This window comes from Dasypus novemcinctus, chromosome 30, assembly GCF_030445035.2.
Source record: "Dasypus novemcinctus isolate mDasNov1 chromosome 30, mDasNov1.1.hap2, whole genome shotgun sequence".
NCBI classification, from domain to species: domain Eukaryota; kingdom Metazoa; phylum Chordata; class Mammalia; order Cingulata; family Dasypodidae; genus Dasypus; species Dasypus novemcinctus.
In genome coordinates this window covers 26,425,940-26,444,753 of record NC_080702.1, presented here as the reverse complement: position 1 = coordinate 26,444,753, position 18,814 = coordinate 26,425,940, and the positions used below count along the sequence as shown (strand labels likewise).

Sequence of the window (18,814 nt, the reverse complement as noted above, 5' to 3'; positions counted from 1 at the left end):
CTTTCCGAGCCCCAGCTTGACCTCTGCCAGGAGCACGAGCCGCTCAAGCCGGAAGGGGCCACGGAACCCCGCAGATCCGGATAGGTGCCTGTTCTCGGTGGCACACAGCAAACCCTCCTGTCTGCGTGTGCTTCTGTCTGGCCGTGAGGCATCTGGGCCCAGCTTCCCCCCAGGGCCTGGCTCCTCCAGCCAGCTCAGGGCCGGGGTCTTGGTGCAACAGCTGGGAAAAGGGCCCCAGACTTGAGACAGATGTCCACCCGTCCCCCACCACCTGGTGGCTAGGGAGGCGGGGCCGGAGGGATGGAGTGTCGCTGTCCCCGTCTAGTTTCTAGTTCTCCTTCAATCTTTTTAAAATTTTCTCTCTCTCTTTATTTTTTTAAATGTCACATTAAAAAAATATAAGGTCCCCCTACACCCCCCACCCCACTCCTCCCACATCAACAACCTCTTTCATCATCGTGGCACGTTCACTGCATTTGGTGAATACATTTTGGAGCACTGCTGCACCGCATGGATAATGGTTTACATTGTAATTTATGCTCTCCCCCAGTCCACCCAGTGGGCCATGGCAGGACACACAATGTCCAGCATCTGTCCCTGCAGTACCACCCAGGACAACTCCAAGTCCTGAAAATGCCCAAACTCCTTATGATGGCTTTATTTATTTATTTATTTATTTTTAAAGATTATTTATTTATTTCTCTCCCCTTCCCTCCCTCCCCGCCCTGTTGTCTGCTCTCTGTGTCCATTCACTGTGTGTTCTTCTGTGTCCATTTGCATTCTTGTCAGTGGCACTGGGAATCTGTGTTTCTTTTTGTTGCGTCATCTTGCTGCATCAGCTCTCCGTGTGTGCGGCACCACTCCTGGGCAGGCTGCGCTTTTTTCACATGGGGCGGCTCTCCTTGTGGGGCGCACTCCTTGCGGGTGGGGCTCCCCTATGTAGGGGACACCCCTGCGTGGCAGGGCACTCCTTGCACGCATCAGCACTGCACATGGGCCAACTCCACACGGGTCAAGGAGGCCCGGGGTTTGAACCCTGGACCTCCCATGTGGTAGGCGGACACCCTATCCACTGAGCCACATCCACTTCCCTCCTTCAATCTTGAGCCTGAAGGTTTTCTCAACTGTTTCCTCCCCCAGGGCCCACCTGGACCGACAGGGATACGGGGTCCCGCGGGGCATCCGGGCGCCCCGGTGAGTGCTCCCAGCTTTGTGGCCCTCCCCTGGACCCCTGCTGGGAAGGGACAGGGCCTTCCACCCCGACTCAGTCCCAGCCTCAACCCCGACCTCAACGGAGCCCTCATGGCCAGCACCTGATAGGAGCTCCACCCTTGAACCTGGCCTAACCCGAGCCCGAACCCCATCTCCGCCCCAACCCCAAGCCTTAACTTCCAATCCCATGTTCACCAGGCACGACTCAATCCCACACTCAACCCAACCCTGACTTGCCCTCCCGCGCTGACCCTAAGCCTGAACTCAGACTTTGTTTTTGTTTTTCTCTTCTTCTTTTCTTTTTTTTAATTTTTATTGATTTTGTAAAAATATTACATTAAAAAATATATATATATGAGGTCCCATTCGACCCCACCACCCCCACCCCACCACTCCCCCTCCCCAGCAACACTCACTCCCATCATCATGACACATCCATTGCATTTGGTAAGTACATCTCTGGGCACCTCTGCACCTCATGGTCAATGGTCCACATCATGGCCCACACTCTCCCCCATTCCATCCAGTGGGCCCTGTGAGGATATACAATGTCCGGTGATTGCCCCTGAAGCACCATCCAGGGGAACTCCAAGTCCCAAAGGCGCCTCCACCTCTCGTCTCTTCCTGCCATTCCCCATACCCATCAGCCACCATGTCCACTTTTCCCACTCCAGTGCCACCTTTCCGAACTCAGACTTTGAACTTGACCCTGGATCCAACCTCAAACCCCACCCTAAATGCCATCTCCACCCCAGGTGAACCCTGCTGGTGACCTTCAACCTCAATCCCCCAATGGACTCACCGTCCGATGCCAACCTCAAGCTGGGTTGACCTTGACTCCATTCCCAAACCGTGACCCTTAACCCTTGACCCCTGGCGTTCTGACCTTCTCCAAGCTCAATCCCAACTGGGACTCCAACCCTCCACCTTGATCCTGAGCCTCGACCTTGACCCCACTCCCGACCTTTGACCCTGACTATAACCGTGCCCCTGCCCTCCTCCCAGGGAGCGGACGGGGCTCAGGGGCGCCGCGGACCCCCAGGCCTCTTTGGGCAGAAAGGAGACGATGGAGTGAGAGGCTACGTGGGCGTGATTGGCCCCCCGGGCTTGCAGGTGGGTGTCCACGTTAGGGACGGCGCCCCCCGGTTTCCCCTGCCCTGCGCTTCAGTCCTGCTTCTTCGTCCCACAGGGGCTGCCTGGCCTTGCCGGAGAGAAGGGGGAGGTCGGAGACGTAGGGGCCATGGTATGGACCCCCTGGGAAGAAGTGGGGGGGGCGGCGGGGCTGCGGGGTGGGGTGACCGTTGGACCCCCGTGGTGGGTACCAAGCACCGTTGTCGTTTTAAGGGTGACGTGGGCCACCGGCATCAAGGGTGGGATCTGGTCCTTGGGGCTTGGGAGGGAACGTGGGGTCACTGGAGGCTCTTCTGATACCCCCACAGGGTCCCCATGGAGCTCCGGGCCCTCGGGGTCCCCACGGCCCAAGTGGACCAGAGGTGAGAACTCCGCGGGGTGGGGCCGGGAGGCCTCCGAGTTGGGGGACGCCCGCCGCCCGGGGAAGGGGTATTGGGGTCCCAGCGTCCACTCCTTGCTGTCTTCCCAGGGCCCTCCGGGGCTGCCTGGAGGAGTCGGCCAGCCGGGTGCCGTGGGCGAGAAGGTGAGAGACGGAGGGCAGGGGGCTGCCTGGGGTGAGGGAGGGCAAACCGGTCCTGGCTGGGGGGACGGCCGTTCTGGGCGGTCCCTCCCGGCCTCAGACGGGACCTCTCCCCACCTCCGTTCTGCCTCCTAAAGGGTGAACCAGGGGAGCCCGGCGACCCCGGACCCCGAGGAGCCCCCGGCCTCCTGGTGAGTGTGTCCTGAAGTTCCTGCACCCATCTCAGGGAATCCCTGGGCCCCGGGCATCTGGGCTGCTGACCTCGGGGCAGCCCCAGGTCACCTGCTGACCCCCTTGACCCAAGGATCCCGGAAGGAGAGGGCTGCCACGTAGAGTTCTGCAGGTGGGTGGTGCATCGCCAAGGGGGAAAGTGCGAGCTCAAATCCAAGCAGTCCCCTGGCAGGGGGATGAGTTGCCCAGAAGGGGCCCCTTTACTTATTCACTCAAGGGTGACATATGGGCTGTACCAGCCATAGGCAGCTGGGCCATCCTGATGCCCGACCTCTCGAAGTCCTAGGTCCCTCTGACCTCTCGCCCTTGGGTAGCTTAGTCTACTCTGACTCCTCATCCCAGGAAATACCTGTCGCCCTGATTCTTTTTTTTAATTTTTATTATTATTTATTTATTTCTCTCCCCTTCTCCCCCCCACCCCGGTTGTCTGTTCTCTGTGTCTATTTGCTGCGTCTTCTTTGTCCTCTTCTGTTGTTGTCAGCAGCACGGGAATCTGTGTTTCTTTTAGTTGCGCCATCTTGTTGCGTCAGCTCTCCGTGTGGGTGGCGCCATTCCTGGGCAGGCTGCACTTTCTTTCGTGCTGGGCGGCTCTCCTCACGGGGCACACTCCTTGCATGTGGAGCTCTCCTACGCGGGGGACACCCCTGCATGGCAGGGCACTCCTTGCGCGCATCAGCACTGCGCATGGGCCAGCTCCACACGGGTCAAGGAGGCCCGGGCTTTGAACCGTGGACCTCCCATGTGGTAGGCGGATGCCCTAACCACTGGGCCAAGTCCGCCGCCCACCCTGATTCTTGAATCCGGGTATGCTAGCCCTTGACCCCCGGAGGGTCCAGGCCGCTCTAACCACTGACCTCTGTTTCAACAAAGGGGCCCAAGGGAGAAATTGGTGAAAAGGGTGATACAGGCCCATCTGGGGCTGCTGGACCCCCGGGCAAAAAAGGCCCCCCTGGAGAGGACGGCGCCAAAGGGAATGTGGTAAGTCTTGGGGGGGAGGAATGGGGGACAAAGACAGGGTGGACAGTTGTGCACATTTGAAGCTGCTCCCGAATTTCTAGCCAGCGTTCCCCGACCCCCAATCCATGACCCCAAGAGCAGTCCAGACACGGCTGAATGAATGAAGCAATCCCTCCATCAGTCAACATGAAAATACAGTGGCCATGCATTGTTGTGTGGAGCACACCTTGCTTTCACGTTTCCTTCCAAGGACGTTGGAAAGGTCAAGGCTGAGGTTGATGCTGGGTCAGGTTGAGGGTTGAGGTGCTTTTTGGCATCAGGATGGTGGCTGAGACCCTCCCACCAGTAGGACAGGATGGGGTGAACTGGGAGCCACCTAAGGGAGGCAGCGAGGAGCTTCAGAGTCTGAGTGACCCTGACTTGAATCTCATCACCCCCATCCCATTGAGCGCCCCTCACCCGAGCATCAGTTCCATCGTGCGTCCTGAGTTGGGAGGTAAAATGATGCGTGAAACTTAGCTCAACGCCTGCGTGCACGAAACCCTAGAATGTCAGCTCTGCGAGGGCAATGCCTGTGTGTCTTGTCCTCTACTTGGGCACGGTTTATCTCTTAACAATTCAGAGATGCCGTAGCTAAGTATTCTGTGTTCTAGGGCCCTACAGGGCTTCCAGGAGACCTGGGACCGCCAGGAGACCCTGGAGTCTTGGTGGGTGTCATTCCACTCCCCCTGACCCAAGCCCAGCATGCTCCCCAACTTTGCTCCATCTCCCCCACCTCCACAGACTTGAGCAGGAACGGAGAACCCCACTGTCCTCCAAGTCTTGCCCCCAAAGTCTCATGTATCCTTCTCAACTCTGTCTGCCCTCCTCCCCCACAGGGTATAGATGGCTCGCCTGGGGAGAGGGGAGACCCTGGTGATGTTGGGGGACCGGTGAGTGGGGAGAGGGGGTTGGGGGCTGCTAAGTGGGTGAGTTGGGGGGAGGGGTCAGCAGAGGGGGTTAGAGAGGTCCCCAGGGAGTGAGCAATCTCCGGTCTGTGCTTCTGCTTGGTCTTTCACTGTGCTTTTCTTTTTCACTGCTTTTGTCTTTCAAGTCTTGGGGGAGGCGGGAGGTGGCTAGTGGTCCGTGCTTCTGCTTTGTCTTTCACTGTGCTTTTCTTTTCACTGCTTTTGTCTTTCAAGTCTTGGGGGAGGCGGGAGGTGGCTAGTGCTGGGGGGAGGTTTGGGTGAGGCGGGATTCTGATCTGGAAACACGGTGATGCTCAACCAGTGTGAGCCGATGCCAGCACCGCCCTGTCGTTCTAATCTCCGTAGGGTCCACCTGGTGCTTCTGGGGAACCGGGACCCCCTGGGCCCCCTGGCAAGAGGGTAAGTGACAGTGCACTTTCTGGGGCTCCCCCCTTGTCCCTGTCACCCACACATTCACCACCCAGACCCACCGACCCATGCAGACCCCCACTCACCCACCCCGTCCCCCACTCACCCTCCCAGACCCCTACCCACCCACCCACCCAGGCCCTCGCCCGACACTCTCTTTCCCTCCTCAGGGTCCTGCCGGCCGCACAGGTCAAGAAGGCAGAGAAGGGGAAAAAGGTGCCAAGGTAAGCGGCCCCTGTCCAGAGCGGCCCACGTGCTGACCCTTCAGCCAGCAGATGGGCCATCAGACTAGGGAGGGGGCCGTGATCTCTCACAGGTGCCCCGGCTCCCTCCCCCTCCCCGCTGGTCCTTGACTGGGGGTTCAGGAGCAGACACCCCCTGACTCTATTTGCCCCTCCCTTGCCCTGTTTGTTTCAGGGGGAGCCAGGCCCTGACGGGCCTCCGGGGAGGACAGGTCCTGTGGGGGCTCGAGGGCCTCCCGGGCGCGTCGGGCCCGAGGGTCTTCGAGGGATCCCCGGTCCTGTGGTGAGTGGGGGGGAACAGGGGCGGGGCAGAGGCAGGGGCGGGGGCTCCGGCTGTGTGTTTCCACCATGTGATTTCTCACCGCAATTGGGAGGAGCTGGCCCTGGCGGGATCTTGGGGGGTGTCCTCCCCAATTTCTGGCAGGGTGAGCACCTCCTTGTTCTGTTTCGTCCTCAGGGTGAACCAGGCCTCCTGGGATCCCCTGGACAGTTGGGCCCTCCTGGCCCCCTGGTAAGAGACTTCCTGGTCCCCGAGGTCCCAGCACTGAGGGCCACCACTGGGAGACCAGTGACCATCGAGTGACCATTGGTGGTGCTGGTGCAGGAGGACCGCTCATGGCCCACCCTGACCATTATACTGACTGCCTATTCTGGCCACCCATCTTCTACACTCATCTCGCCCACATTGACCCTCCATCTTGATGATCGACACTGACACCCACACTGGCCCTCCATCTTGATGGTCTACACTGACCCTCCATCTTGACGGTCTACTCTGACACCCACACTGGCCCTCCATCTTGATGGTCTACACTGACACCCACACTGGCCCTCCATCTTGATGGTCTACACTGACACCCACACTGGCCCTCCATCTTAATTGTCTACACTGACCCTCCATCTTGATGGTCTACTCTGACACCCACACTGGCCCTCCATCTTGATGGTCTACACTGGCCACACTAACCCTCCATCTTGATGGTCTACACTGACCACACTAAGCCTCCATCTTGATGGTCTACTCTGCCACCCACACTGGCTCTCCATTTTGATGGTCTACACTGACACTAAGCCTCCATCTTGATGGTCTACTCTGACACCCACAATGGCCCTCCATCTTGATGGTCTACACTGGCCACACTAACCCTCCATCTTGATGGTCTACACTGACCACACTAAGCCTCCATCTTGATGGTCTACTCTGCCACCCACACTGGCCCGCCATCTTGATGATCTACACTGACACCCACACTGGCCCTCCATCTTGATGGTCTACACTGACCACCCATGCCCGTCTTAGCCACTGGCCATTCTCACTGGCCATCCTCCAACCACCCCCCTCATTATCCCGCACCACCCCACCCTCTCCTGACATCCCTGTGATCACATCCCTGGTAATTGCCATCTGACTGTCACGCTCACGGACCTTGAGATTTCACTTTTGAGGCTCACCAACTGATCCTCACTTTCCTTCCAGGGACCGTCCGGCCTCCCCGGGCTGAAGGGAGGTGCTGGCCTCAAGGGGGAAAAGGTAAGGATGCCCATTCCTTTATTCTCCTCCCTGCTGAACTCCTTTACCTCCCTTCCCAGGAGATCAGTGTTTCCTCTGCTCCCAGACTCACTAGCCCAAGTGCTCTAGGAGAAAAATCTCTCAGCAGCCCCCATTTCTTCCTCCACCTGTGCCTTTTTTTAATCCTCCAGGGCCACATTGGATTAATTGGCCTCATTGGCCCCCCTGGGGAGGCTGGCGAGAAAGGAGATCAGGGATTGCCAGGCGTGCAGGGGCCCCCTGGCCCCAAAGGAGACCCCGTGAGTGTGTACTGCCCGGATGGGTAGAGCGCGTTCCAAGGAGGGGGAGTGGAGGGAGGGAGGAGAATGGGGCTCCATTGGACACTGGGTGTGGGAGATTGGGAAGCCTGGGTCTGGAATGATAAGGTTATGTTTGGGGACCGGGAGGGGCCCGTGTCTGGAGACGTGTGGGGTGGAGGCTGTTGTGTCTGAGGTTTTGGGGTTCCTCTTTGGGGGTTCGGATGCTTGTCTGGAGCATGTGTCTGGGCGGCAGGGCTGAACCCCATCAATGCTGACTCTGATGTCCCTTCTCCAGGGTCCCTCTGGTCCCATCGGCTCCTTGGGCCACCCCGGGGCCCCAGGCGTGGCGGTGAGTATGGGGGCTTGTGGGGTGGGGTCACCCTGGTGGGCCAGGCTGGCAGTCCAGTGCTTCCTGTCTTTTCCCCACAGGGCCCTCTGGGACAGAAGGGTTCAAAGGGATCCCCGGTGAGTAAAGGCTGCTCCCTTGGGCTTCAGCATCGGGCTCTGCCCCTCGAGCTCCCCCGCCCCAGGTCCCCTTCCTCCTCCACTGCCGTTCCACTGGGACCCTCCAGGCCCCTGCATTCACCACGTGTTCACTCATTCAGCCACGCATTCGGCAAATAGTTCTCAAGCACCTGCCATTTTGTTTCATCAAATCTAAGCTGCCGTCAGTGGTCAGAGGCACCGTTATTTTATACACTGATAAGAAAGAAAAACACCACTTCTGCCAAGGACACTCTTGCCAAAGGCGTTAGGACTCATCCTGATGGCAGAGATGTTCAGACATGCAGAGGAAAGGTGCCTTCTGCTTGGGGCTGAACGCGGTGCTTCCCTCCCCCAGGGCTGTGTGTATGAGCGTGTGCGCGTGAGTGTGCGTGAGGGTGTGCATGTGGACGAGTGTGCATAAGTTTGTGTATGAGCGTGTGCACGTGAGTGTGTGTGAGGGCATGAATGTGGATGAGTGTGCATAAGTGTGTGTATGACCGTGTGCACGTGAGTGTGTGTGAGGGCATGCATGTGGGTGTGTATCAGTGTGTGCAAGTGTGCGTTATGAGTGTGTGCACATGAGTGCGTGCGTGAGGGCATGCATGTGGATGTGTGTATGAGCGTGTGCACATGAGTGTGTGGGCATGCATGTGTATGAGTGTGTATGGGCGTGTGCACATGAGTGTGTGAGGGCATGCATGTGGATGTGTGCATGCGAGTGTGTATGAGTGTGTGCAAGTGTGTGTATGAACGTGTGCACATGAGTGCGTGTGTGAGGGCATGCACGTGGATGAGTGTGCGTGCGAGTGTGTGCACATGTGTGTATGGGCGTGTGCACACGAGTGTGTGAGGCATGCATGTGGATGTGTGCATGCAAGTGCATGAGTGTCAGTGTGAGCAAGTGTGTGTGCACATGAGTGTGTGAAAGTGCGTGTGAGTGTGTGTGGACGTGTGTGTATGAGCGTGTGCACATGAGTGCGTGTGTGTGCGTGCACTGCGTGAGTATGCGTGTGTGGAAGTGTGTATGAGCATGTGCACATGAGTGTGTGTGAGGGCATGCACGTGGATGAGTGTGTGTGTGAGAGTGTGAGTGTGAGTGTGTGTGTACTGGCGGGCAGGGGCAGGGCTCCATAGAGCCAACCCCCCCCCCCCCCCCCCCCGCTGACCGCTTCCTACAGGGGTCTCTGGGTCCCCGTGGAGACACCGGCCCCCCGGGCCCCCCTGGACCTCCGGTGAGTCCCCCAGGGGGAGGGGCTGGGCACCGGGACCCGGGAGGAGGGCAGGGACTGGAGGGTCCCCACCGGGCCCCCAGCACTGGGTCGGGCACACACCGGGTGCGGAGGTGGGGGACGGGTCCTGGATAGCCCGGGGTGGGGGTGGAAACAGGGGTGAGGGGCGGAGGGCGATCCCAGGAGGCCCCACTGGGTGCGCCTCGCTCACCGTCTGCCCCCCTCGCTGCATCTCCTCCACCTCCCCCTGCCTTTTCCTGCCGGTCAATGCTTCTCCCGCGGTCCCTGTGGGTTTTCTCCTGCCGTCTCCTTCCCTCTTCTTTCCTTGTCTGACCTTGTTGTTGGGCCCATCTGTCTTTTATTGTCTTACTACTTCCGCCTCTCTCTTTTGGCTCTTTCTTGTGTGTTTATTTCTGCTTCTCTTTTTTCCTCCTCCCTGGCCCTCTCCCTCCTCCCCGGCTTTCCCTCCTCCCCGTCTCTCCCCCCTCCATGTCTCTCCCTCCTCCCTGGCTCTCCCCCTCCTCCCTGGCCCTCCCCCCTCCTCCCTCCTCCCTGTCTCCCCCTTCTCCCTCTCCCTCTTCCTCCCCCCTGGCCCTCCCCCTCCTCCTTCTCCCTCCTCCCTGGCTCTCCCTTTCCTCCCTCTCTCCCCCTCCTCCCTGGCTCTCCCCATCCTCCCTCCCTTTTCCTCCTCCCTCTCCCTCCTCCCTGACTCTCCCTCCTCCCTCTTCCTCCTCCCTGTTTCCCCCTCTCCCTTCTCCTTTCTCCCTGGCCCTCCCTCCTCCCTGGTCCTCCCTCCTCCCTGGCTTCCCCTCCTTCCTCCTCCCTGGCCCTCCCCCTCCTCCTCCCTCCTCCCTGGCTCTCCCCTTCCTCCCTGTCTCCCCCTCCTCCCTGGCTCTCCCCATCCTCCCTCCCTTTCCCTCCTCCTTCTCCCTCCTCGCTCTCCTTCCTCCCCGACTCTCCCTCCTCCCCTGCTCTCCCTCCTCCCTATCTCCCCCTCCTCCCTGTCTCCCCTCCTCCCTCTCCCTCCTCCATGTCTCCCTCTCCTCCCTGACCCTCTCCCTCCTCCCTCTCTCTCCATCCTCCTCCCTCCTCCCTGTCTCTCCCTCCTCCCTCCCTCTCCCTCTTTCCTGGCTTTATCCCTCCTCCTCCCTCCTCCCTGGCTCTCCCTCCTCCCTCCCTCTCCCTCTTTCCTGGCTTTATCCCTCCTCCTCCCTCCTCCCTGGCTCTCCCCCTCTTCCCTGTCTCCCCCTCCTCCCTGGCTCTCTCCCTCGTCTTGCCCATCACTCCTTGTCTCTCTGTCTCTCTGCCTCCTCCGTCCCTGCGCTCTTCCTCTTCTCCATCCCTACGACACCCCAGGGTCCCCCGGGGGAGCTGCACGAGCTGCACCCACGACGCCGCCGGCGCTGGGCCCAGGGCCCGGGGGCGCCGGAGGCCCCGGAGGGCGGCGGTGCTGCCTCGCTCTCGTCGCTCAGCCTGGAGCTGGAGCAGCTGCGTCGCCCGCCGGGCACGGCCCGAGCGCCCGGGCCTGGTGTGCGGGGAGCTGCACCGCCACCACCCGCACCTGCCTGACGGTGAGGTCCCGCCCCTCCCGGCGCGGGCTGGGGGCCGCGGAGCCCCGGCCCCGCTCACCCGCCCACCCGGCTCTGCGGCAGGGGAGTACTGGATCGACCCCAACCAGGGCTGCGAGCGCGACGCCTCTCAGGGTTTTCTGCAACTTCACAGCGGGAGGAGAGACCTGCCTCTACCCGGACAAGAAGTTCGAGATCGTAAGTGCCCTGGAGTGAGGCCGGGAGCCCCTGGGGATGGAGATGGGGGGGCAGGGCTTCAGAGCCATCTCCTCCCACCCCCCCCCAAGCACACCAGGCTGCCTTTGACCCACATTTATTTAGTGCTTGCTGTATCCTGTCTGAAGCCCTGGGACTCCAGCAGAGAATCAAAGAGAAAAATAGAATCTCTTGGCCCCAGGGAGCTCACTGAGTACAGAGGAGGAAAACCAATAGAGAGATCCATAATGAGAACCCTTGAAGCGGGCTTCTGGTGTATGCCAGGCCTGTTCTCAGCACATCCCTGCCTGAATTTAGTGAGCCCCAACCACTCAGTGAGGGTGCTTCTGTCATCCTCCCCCAGATGGGGAAACTGAGGCACAGAGCGGGGACGAGATTGCCCAAGGCAGTCGGGCTCGAGTGCCAGCCATTAACAAACAGGCCACAGCGCCTCTTTTTTTTTTTTTTTTAAGATTTATTTATTTTATTCCCCCCACCCGACCCCAGTTGTCTGTTCTCTGTGTCTATTTGCTGCGTGTTCTTCTTTGCCCGCTTCTATCCTTATCAAGGGCACTGGGAACCTGTGTTTCTTTTTGTTGCGTCATCTCTCTGTGTGTGTGGCACCCATTCCTGGGCAGGCTGATTCTTTTTATTTTTTAATTATTATTATTTATTTATTTATCTCCCCTCCCTGCCCCCCACCCCGGTTGTCTGTTCTGTGTCTATTTGCTGCGTCTTCTTTGTCTGCTTCTGTTGTTGTCAGCGGCACGGGAATCTGTGTTTCTTTTTGTTGTGTCATCATTTGTGTCAGCTTTCCGTGTGTACGGCGCCATTCCTGGGCAGGCTGCACTTTCTTTCGCACTGGGCGGCTCTCCTTACGGGGCGCACTCCTTGCACGTGGGGCTCCCCTACGCGGGGGACACCCCTGCGTGGCAGGGCACTCCTTGCGTGCATCAGCACTGCACATGGGCCAGCTGCACACGGGTCAAGGAGGCCCGGGGTTTGAATCGCGGACCTCCCATGTGGTAGACGGACGCCCTATCCACTGGGCCAAGTCCGCCGCCCCACACTGCCTCTTGACCAATCGCATAAAAAGCTCGGGGCTACGGGCTGGTGGGGAGACCACAAGGTTCCAAGGACATCCCGGGGTTCTTGATGAGGGACCCTGAGCCTGACCTTCTCCGTCCACCGTACGGGCTTAGCCATGGAGTGCAGAGGGCAGGTGATGTCAACTCTGGACCCTGGCCCTCTGCCCTCGGGCAGAACCCGAGTGACTCAGAGTTTTCCTCTGTAGAATGGGGCTCCCGAGAGTATCTCTCTCAGGATGGTGGCGCAGTTGAGAGATTGTTGCAAATTTCTGGGAACATTGATTCGACACTGACTTACGCTGGTCCTGGGCTAATACCTCTCCCTGCAGGTAAAGCCCTGAGCAAGCACAGGCTGGCAGGAGTGGTCAGTTACGTTCTCATTCTTATTTTTTATGGTTATTTTTGACCGATTGGACCCCTGGTTTAGTGGGAGCTCGGACCACCAGCGGATGGGAATTGGCACCAACTCAGACGCCCCTGCCTTATGGAGCCTGGAGAGCAGGACTTGGTTTCTAAACAGCTGCTGACCTCTGAGGCCTGACCTCCCCTGGCCTTCCTCGGGCCGAGAGAAGGGCTGGGGTGGGGGGAATTTTCTTGATTTGGGTTCCCCAGCCTCAGACCCCAAACCAAGGATCTGAGGACAAGTTATTTATTTTAGGAGAGAGTCCCAGGAAGCACCAGTAGGAGAAGTGAGAGGAAGGGAAGGTGTCCAGTGAAGTAACTAAAAAGTTCCTATTGGTTTGGAAAACTTAAAAAATAAAATAAAATAAAAGCCACCACCACAACAAAAACACAGAAAAACAGTGGGGCATATGGGAACCTCCTATATATATATTTTAAAATATATATATATATACATATATATATAATTTTTTAACATTTTAAAAATTTAAGTATATCATTCATACATGAACATGCGTAAAAATAAGTATATGGTAAAGATTATGAACTTACAAAATAAACATACGTAACATCACACAGGGATCTCATCTATCACCTCTCTACCAACTCTTTGCTTTGTTTTGAAACATTTGTGACAAATTATGCAAGAGCATCGTCCAAATATTACTTCCAACTCTAGTCCCTATCTTACATTTGGTATATTTTCTCCCAACCCATACTATTTTTTTCAAACATATTTTTTGTTCCAGATACTGTAAACTTGCGAAACAGTCCTACAGATATGTAGATTTCCCATACAACTCCACAGCCTGGTGGAACATTTGTTACAGATTATGAGATAATGTCATCAGACTATGACCACCAATCATGGTCCATAGCATATATTTGGCGCACATTTTCCATGCCCCTCCATTATCAACACAGGACAGCTTTGGCATTAATGCAAGAATATTATATTGCTATTGACCACAGCCTATAGGTCATATCAATTGTAGTTTCCCCATGCTTCTCCATATTCCCATCACCCTGCAATGTTTAATATATTTTTATTGAAGTGTATCATTCATACATGATATATTTTTTAATGTAACATTTTGTGTCATCTATGTCTTTAAAAAAGAAAAAGTTACTGTTGGGCCAGACCTGAAAGGGGACGTCACACGGTTCCTTTTGACATGGTATTATCCAGAACAGGCAAATCCACAGGGACAGAAAGATCCCAGTTCATGAGAGTGGGAGTAGGGGATGGGGAGTGAGTCCTTTATGGATATGGAATGTTTTTCTGGGCTGATGACCAAGTACTGAGACTCGAGGAGGTGGTTGAGGCACAAGCATTGTGAATACATTGACTTGCACATGGAATTCCATATTATGTGAATTCCATCTCAATTAGAAGAAAAGTCGCCCTTGGGTGCCTCAGTCTCAGTCCCACTGGGGACTTTCGGGAGATGGGATAGGATGCACACCCGAGAGTCTTCCCACTTGGGGGAAGAAGGAGCTGGCGTAGTTATTCAGCAATGCCCATTGGTCCTTGGTCAGGCGACAAGAATCTCCTGGCTCTTTTTTTTTTTAATATTTTAATTTTTATTCCTGCCCCCCTGCCCACTCCCCCCCTTGTCTGCCCTCTGTGTCCATTTGCTGTGTGTTCTTCTTTGTCTCCTTGTCTTCTCATTGGGTGGCTCTGGGAACCGATCCTGGGACCTTCCGGAGTGGGAGAGAGGCGATTACTCTCTTGCGCCACCTCAGCTCCCTGTTCTGCTGCGTCTTCTTATTGTCTCTCCTCTGTGTCTCTTGTTGCGTCATCTTGCTGCACCAGCTCTCTGCTTCGGCTGGCACTCCTGCGCCGGGCGGCTTTCCTGCACTGGGCGGCATTCCCACACAGGGTGGCACTCCTGCGCGGGGCGACATTCCCGCATGGGCAGACACTCTGTGTGGGCCGGCTTCGCTGCATGGGCCAGCTTGCCCTCACCAGGAGGCCCTGGGCATGGAACCCTGGACCCTCCTATATGGTAGACGGGAACCCAACTGCTTGAGCCACATCCGTTTCCCTCTCCTGGCTCTTTGGATCTGCCTTGTGCATTGCGGAGCCCATTTCCCCTAGCCGGAGAGCCTGGCGAGCCCTGGGTAGTCCCAGCTCAGCAGGTGTCAGTGTGAGGAGGTAAATGCAGAGGGGATGTAGGTGGGCACCAGGGACATTTCTACAGGGACAGGACCCTCCCCTCCCTCCCCCAGGTGAAACTGGCGTCCTGGTCCAAGGAAAAGCCGGGAAGCTGGTATAGCACATTTCGACGAGGGAAGAAGGTGAGTTCCTGGAGATCAGCGTGGGGGGTGGAATGAAAATCGGTGGAAAACAGCACGGAGGGTTGGGGCAGGATTCCTGAGGGCGAGATGAACTGGACCCTGCCTTCGTGGTGATCACAGATGGTGGGGTAAGGAATGGCGCACGGCACGCACGCGTACAAGAGGCAGTCGCCGCGTCACAATGGCGGAAGCACAGGGCTTGGCAAAAACCCAGGGGTCAACCTGCAGAGTGCTTTCTGGCCGAGGTCGCAGCTCAGCTGAGCCTTAACGAATGAGTTGAGTTAGCAAGTTAGGGAGGACTAGGAAAAGTGCTCCAGGTGGAGGGAACAGCATGTGCGGAGTCAAGACAGGGTCTGGTGAACTTGAAGAAGAAAAAGCCTTTGGCTCTTGCCTAGACAGTGCGAGGGGAAACAGAAGAGAAGATGGGGAGGGGGCCGAGGGCCAGGGCATGAGAGACCTACGGGGAGTGGGGAGCCATGGAATGTGTTTAAGTGAGGGAGGGACCCGGAAAATATCTGGGGCTGGTGTAGGGGTGTCCCAAAGCGGGGAGTCCCAGGGGAAGGCTGGTCATTTTGGACCAGGAGAGCAAGGAGAGGATATGGGCTGGGGCTGACACTGACAGAATGGAGAGACAGGCATGGCTTAGAACAATACCCAGGAGAACGAGTCAGCAGGACCTGGTCATTGGTTAGACGGAGGGGAGGGAGGAGTTGGGGTTGTTTGATGACCTGATTTCTAGCTTGGGTGACTGGTAAGGTTCTTCTCTGAGAAGCAGAAACGAGAGGAAGAGCTGATTTGAGACCTGGGCGAATACTGGGTTCAGTTTAGGATTCGTTTATTTCACATATGTTTCTGTGCTAAGCGCTGGGGACATAGCAAATCAAATCCAGTTTCTGACTTCATGAAGCTGATATTCTCGTGGGAGAAAGAGACTGTAATCAAGGAAACATATACAGCTATTCAATAATGAGGGCATGTCTTGGTTTAGATTCACCAAAAGCAGACTCTAATGCAAGGATGCAATTCAAAGTAGTTTATCTAGGAGGTGATTCCAGAAAGTATCAGTTGGGGTATTTTATACATGATGCAAGGAAGGGAAGGAAGTAAAAAAGGCTGTCTTATCAAGCCAGCTACATTTTAATAATATATTTTATTTAGCCCAATATATCCAAAATATTGTCATAGAAATATAAAGAATTCTTGACATATTTTGCATTTTTTTCTGTCTACCTTTTTAAAAATCTGGTGTATATTTTATATTGACAGCACATCTCATTTTGGAGTCTAAATTTCATTGGAAATATGTGATCTGTGTTTAGAATTCATCAAATCTACAGTTGAAAACCTTGATTCACATACTCAAGATATTCCAAATATAATTTTGGGGGGTAACAGGATTGAGGTGCCAGTATTAATTATGAATTAAAGTTAAAAAGTCCAGCTCCTCAGTCAGACTGGCCACATTTCAAGTGCCCGGTAGCTACATGTGGCTGATGGCTGCCATATTGGATGAAGCAGATGTAGAGTATTGGATGAAGCAGATGTAGAGTATTGGATGAAGCAGATGTAGAGTATTGGATGAAGCAGATGTAGAGTATGGTTCTGGGGCTTTCAAGAGAATAATTTGGGCTAGAGGCAAAATTATGAGTTCTGCCTAAATGTGAGGCTGTTAAGTGACCATCTGATGGATCCATCAGCCATGTGGGATTGAAGCCCCCTCTGAATTAAGAGGTGGAGTGGGCATCATCACCAGGATTGGGGAATAAAATATGGACTAGAGTGGACTTAGTGGTATCTACTATTGAATTATTGTGACTCTAGTAATGGATGAAATCATTGATGGGGAGACAGTGGCCATGGGAATTGCTGAGGGCAGGGAGAGGGAAGAAGAGGTGTAATACAGGGGCATTTTCAGGACTTGAAGTTGTCCTGAATGATATTGCAGGGTCAGATACAAGACATTCTATATCCTGCCATAACCCACTGAGTGGACGGGGGGAGAGTGTCAACTACAATGTAAAATGTAATCCTTGCGATACAGCAGTGCTCCAAAATGTATTCACCAAATGCAATGAATGCGCCACACTGATGAAAGACGTTGTTGACGTGGAAGGAGTGGGGGATGTGGGGAGCGGGGTGTATGGGAATCTCCTTTATTTTTTAATGTGACATTTTGTGAGATGGATGTATCTTTTAAAAATAAATAAAAAATATGTTTTTTAAAAAGGCCATCTGGAGATGGCAGACTGAGCTACCAAGATTTGGGAAGTCAAGTGGGCTGGGCATGGGGCTCCACTGGGTCAGGAGGGGGTGGAGAGGGCTGGAAGGATGACCCTTAGGGGTCTGCCTTGGGTAGCTGGGCAGGAGGCATGGAGGGGGTTGTTTCAGAAATGGGGCCTGAGAGAGGTCTGCCAATGGGTGGAGATTTGGGGAGGTGGGTTTCTCAGAAAGGGCAGGGGCTGACGGAGCCTACCCACCCCCTGCCTTGATGCACCCTCAGTTCTCCTACGTGGACGCGGAGGGGTCCCCGGTGGACGTGGTCCAGCTGGCCTTCCTGAAATTGCTGAGCGCCACGGCACGCCAGAGCTTCACCTACTCCTGCCAGAACTCGGCCGCCTGGCTGGACGAAGCCTCGGGCGACCACGGCCGCTCCCTCCGCTTCCTCGGGGCCAACGGGGAGGAGCTGTCCTTCAACCAGACAGCAGCGGCCATCATCAGCGTCCCCCACGACGGCTGCCGGGTAAGCGGGAGAGGCAGGGGCTGGCTCGAGCTGGGGTGGGATGGTGGCAGCCTCAGCTGCCCCCTCCTAATTCGTCTTCCGCGTCTTTCCCCCTGGCCAGCTCCGGAAGGGACAGGCGAAGACCCTCTTGGAGCTCACGTCTTCCCGAGTGGGGTTCCTGCCCCTGTGGGACGTGGCGGCCGTCGACTTTGGCCAGACGAACCAGAAGTTTGGATTTGAGCTGGGTCCTGTCTGTTTTAGCAGCTGAGAGTCACTGGGGTAGGAGAGACCATGAGGGAGCCCCAGCTGGGGCATATTCGGTGCTGAGGCTCAGAAGCCACTGTATTTATGTCTCCTGTGACTGCAGAACCAGGGGGAGGGTCTGCTCATCACAGTAAAAAAACAACAACAATTCCTTCTCCCTTCGAGGGGCTGGGGACTGGAAACCCTTGGCCCAGGGGTCCAGACCCCTTACCCCAACATTAGGTGGCATAAATGTAGTATGGGTCTTTCTCCCCTCCATCCCCACCTAGCCCTCGAATCCCCATCCCCCAAACCCCAATGCAATGAACTTCTAACTCAGAGCTGATGAATGCCCCCCAAGACCTCCCCCCCTACCCATCACCTTTTGGTGCTACCCCATCCCCCCCATAGTTAAGCACTGGATGTCTCTGATCCCACCCCCCCACCCCCCAGTTGGAACCCCTTCACTCATTCCTGCTCACAGCGAAGGGACTGACGCCAGACTACAGAGGGAAGTGGGACTTCCCTTGACTGAGCTGTGTCAACGCAGCTCTGAATAGTTCTCCCCTCTGCCCCCCACGTCTCTCCAAGGTCACCTTGCCATGCCAGGTGGGTTGAGGACCAAGATGGCGGGGTTAAATCAGGATCCTAATGGTGCTGCCCTATTTATACCTGGGTTTGTATTAAAAGGGAAAATCCCCTCTGTTGTATATTTAATCTGCTTTCTCCTTAGGGAGGGCTGGGATATGATGAGAGAGATTCCAGCGTGCTCCCCCAATCCTGGGCCAAAGGGCGTAATTGGCATCTCAAGTCTTAGAATAAACCAGTCAACTGTGTCCCTGTGTCTCCTTGTCTCCTTCAAACATCTGGTCCTTGCCATACCTCTCCTAGGGACTGGTTCTTATCTCACCTAAGGTACCTGCCACCCCCTGTCTTAATTGATTAGGTGTATCCTTTGGTGGAAATGGCTTTTGGGGGTTTGGAAATCCAATTATAATGGGACTCACTGGAGGTAGTTGGTCCACTTATTAACTAGAAGAAAAGTTTAAAATAGCCAAGCCTCCGTGTTGACTTAAGTTGGTCTGGGAGACTCTGTGCTGAGGAG

At 55.8% G+C, this 18,814-nt stretch overlaps 1 protein-coding gene across 1 annotated transcript in view; it reads left to right on the top strand.

Moving 5' to 3' along the window:
- The window catches only part of COL5A3 (collagen type V alpha 3 chain), a 50,524-nt gene extending 31,979 nt beyond the window's left edge, over nt 1-18,545 (top strand). Inside the window, 25 exon segments of the mRNA XM_058290551.2 lie at nt 1,141-1,194; nt 2,218-2,325; nt 2,402-2,455; nt 2,652-2,705; nt 2,813-2,866; nt 3,001-3,054; nt 3,965-4,072; nt 4,705-4,758; nt 4,930-4,983; nt 5,365-5,418; nt 5,598-5,651; nt 5,845-5,952; nt 6,127-6,180; nt 7,147-7,200; nt 7,371-7,478; nt 7,774-7,827; nt 7,908-7,943; nt 9,143-9,196; nt 10,550-10,705; nt 10,707-10,764; nt 10,846-10,889; nt 10,891-10,959; nt 14,679-14,747; nt 17,248-17,487; nt 17,588-18,545. Of these exon segments, the coding sequence (XP_058146534.1) occupies nt 1,141-1,194; nt 2,218-2,325; nt 2,402-2,455; nt 2,652-2,705; nt 2,813-2,866; nt 3,001-3,054; nt 3,965-4,072; nt 4,705-4,758; nt 4,930-4,983; nt 5,365-5,418; nt 5,598-5,651; nt 5,845-5,952; nt 6,127-6,180; nt 7,147-7,200; nt 7,371-7,478; nt 7,774-7,827; nt 7,908-7,943; nt 9,143-9,196; nt 10,550-10,705; nt 10,707-10,764; nt 10,846-10,889; nt 10,891-10,959; nt 14,679-14,747; nt 17,248-17,487; nt 17,588-17,734 (1,953 nt within the window). The 3' untranslated portion in view covers nt 17,735-18,545.
- Nucleotides 18,546-18,814: the final 269 nt, after the last annotated feature.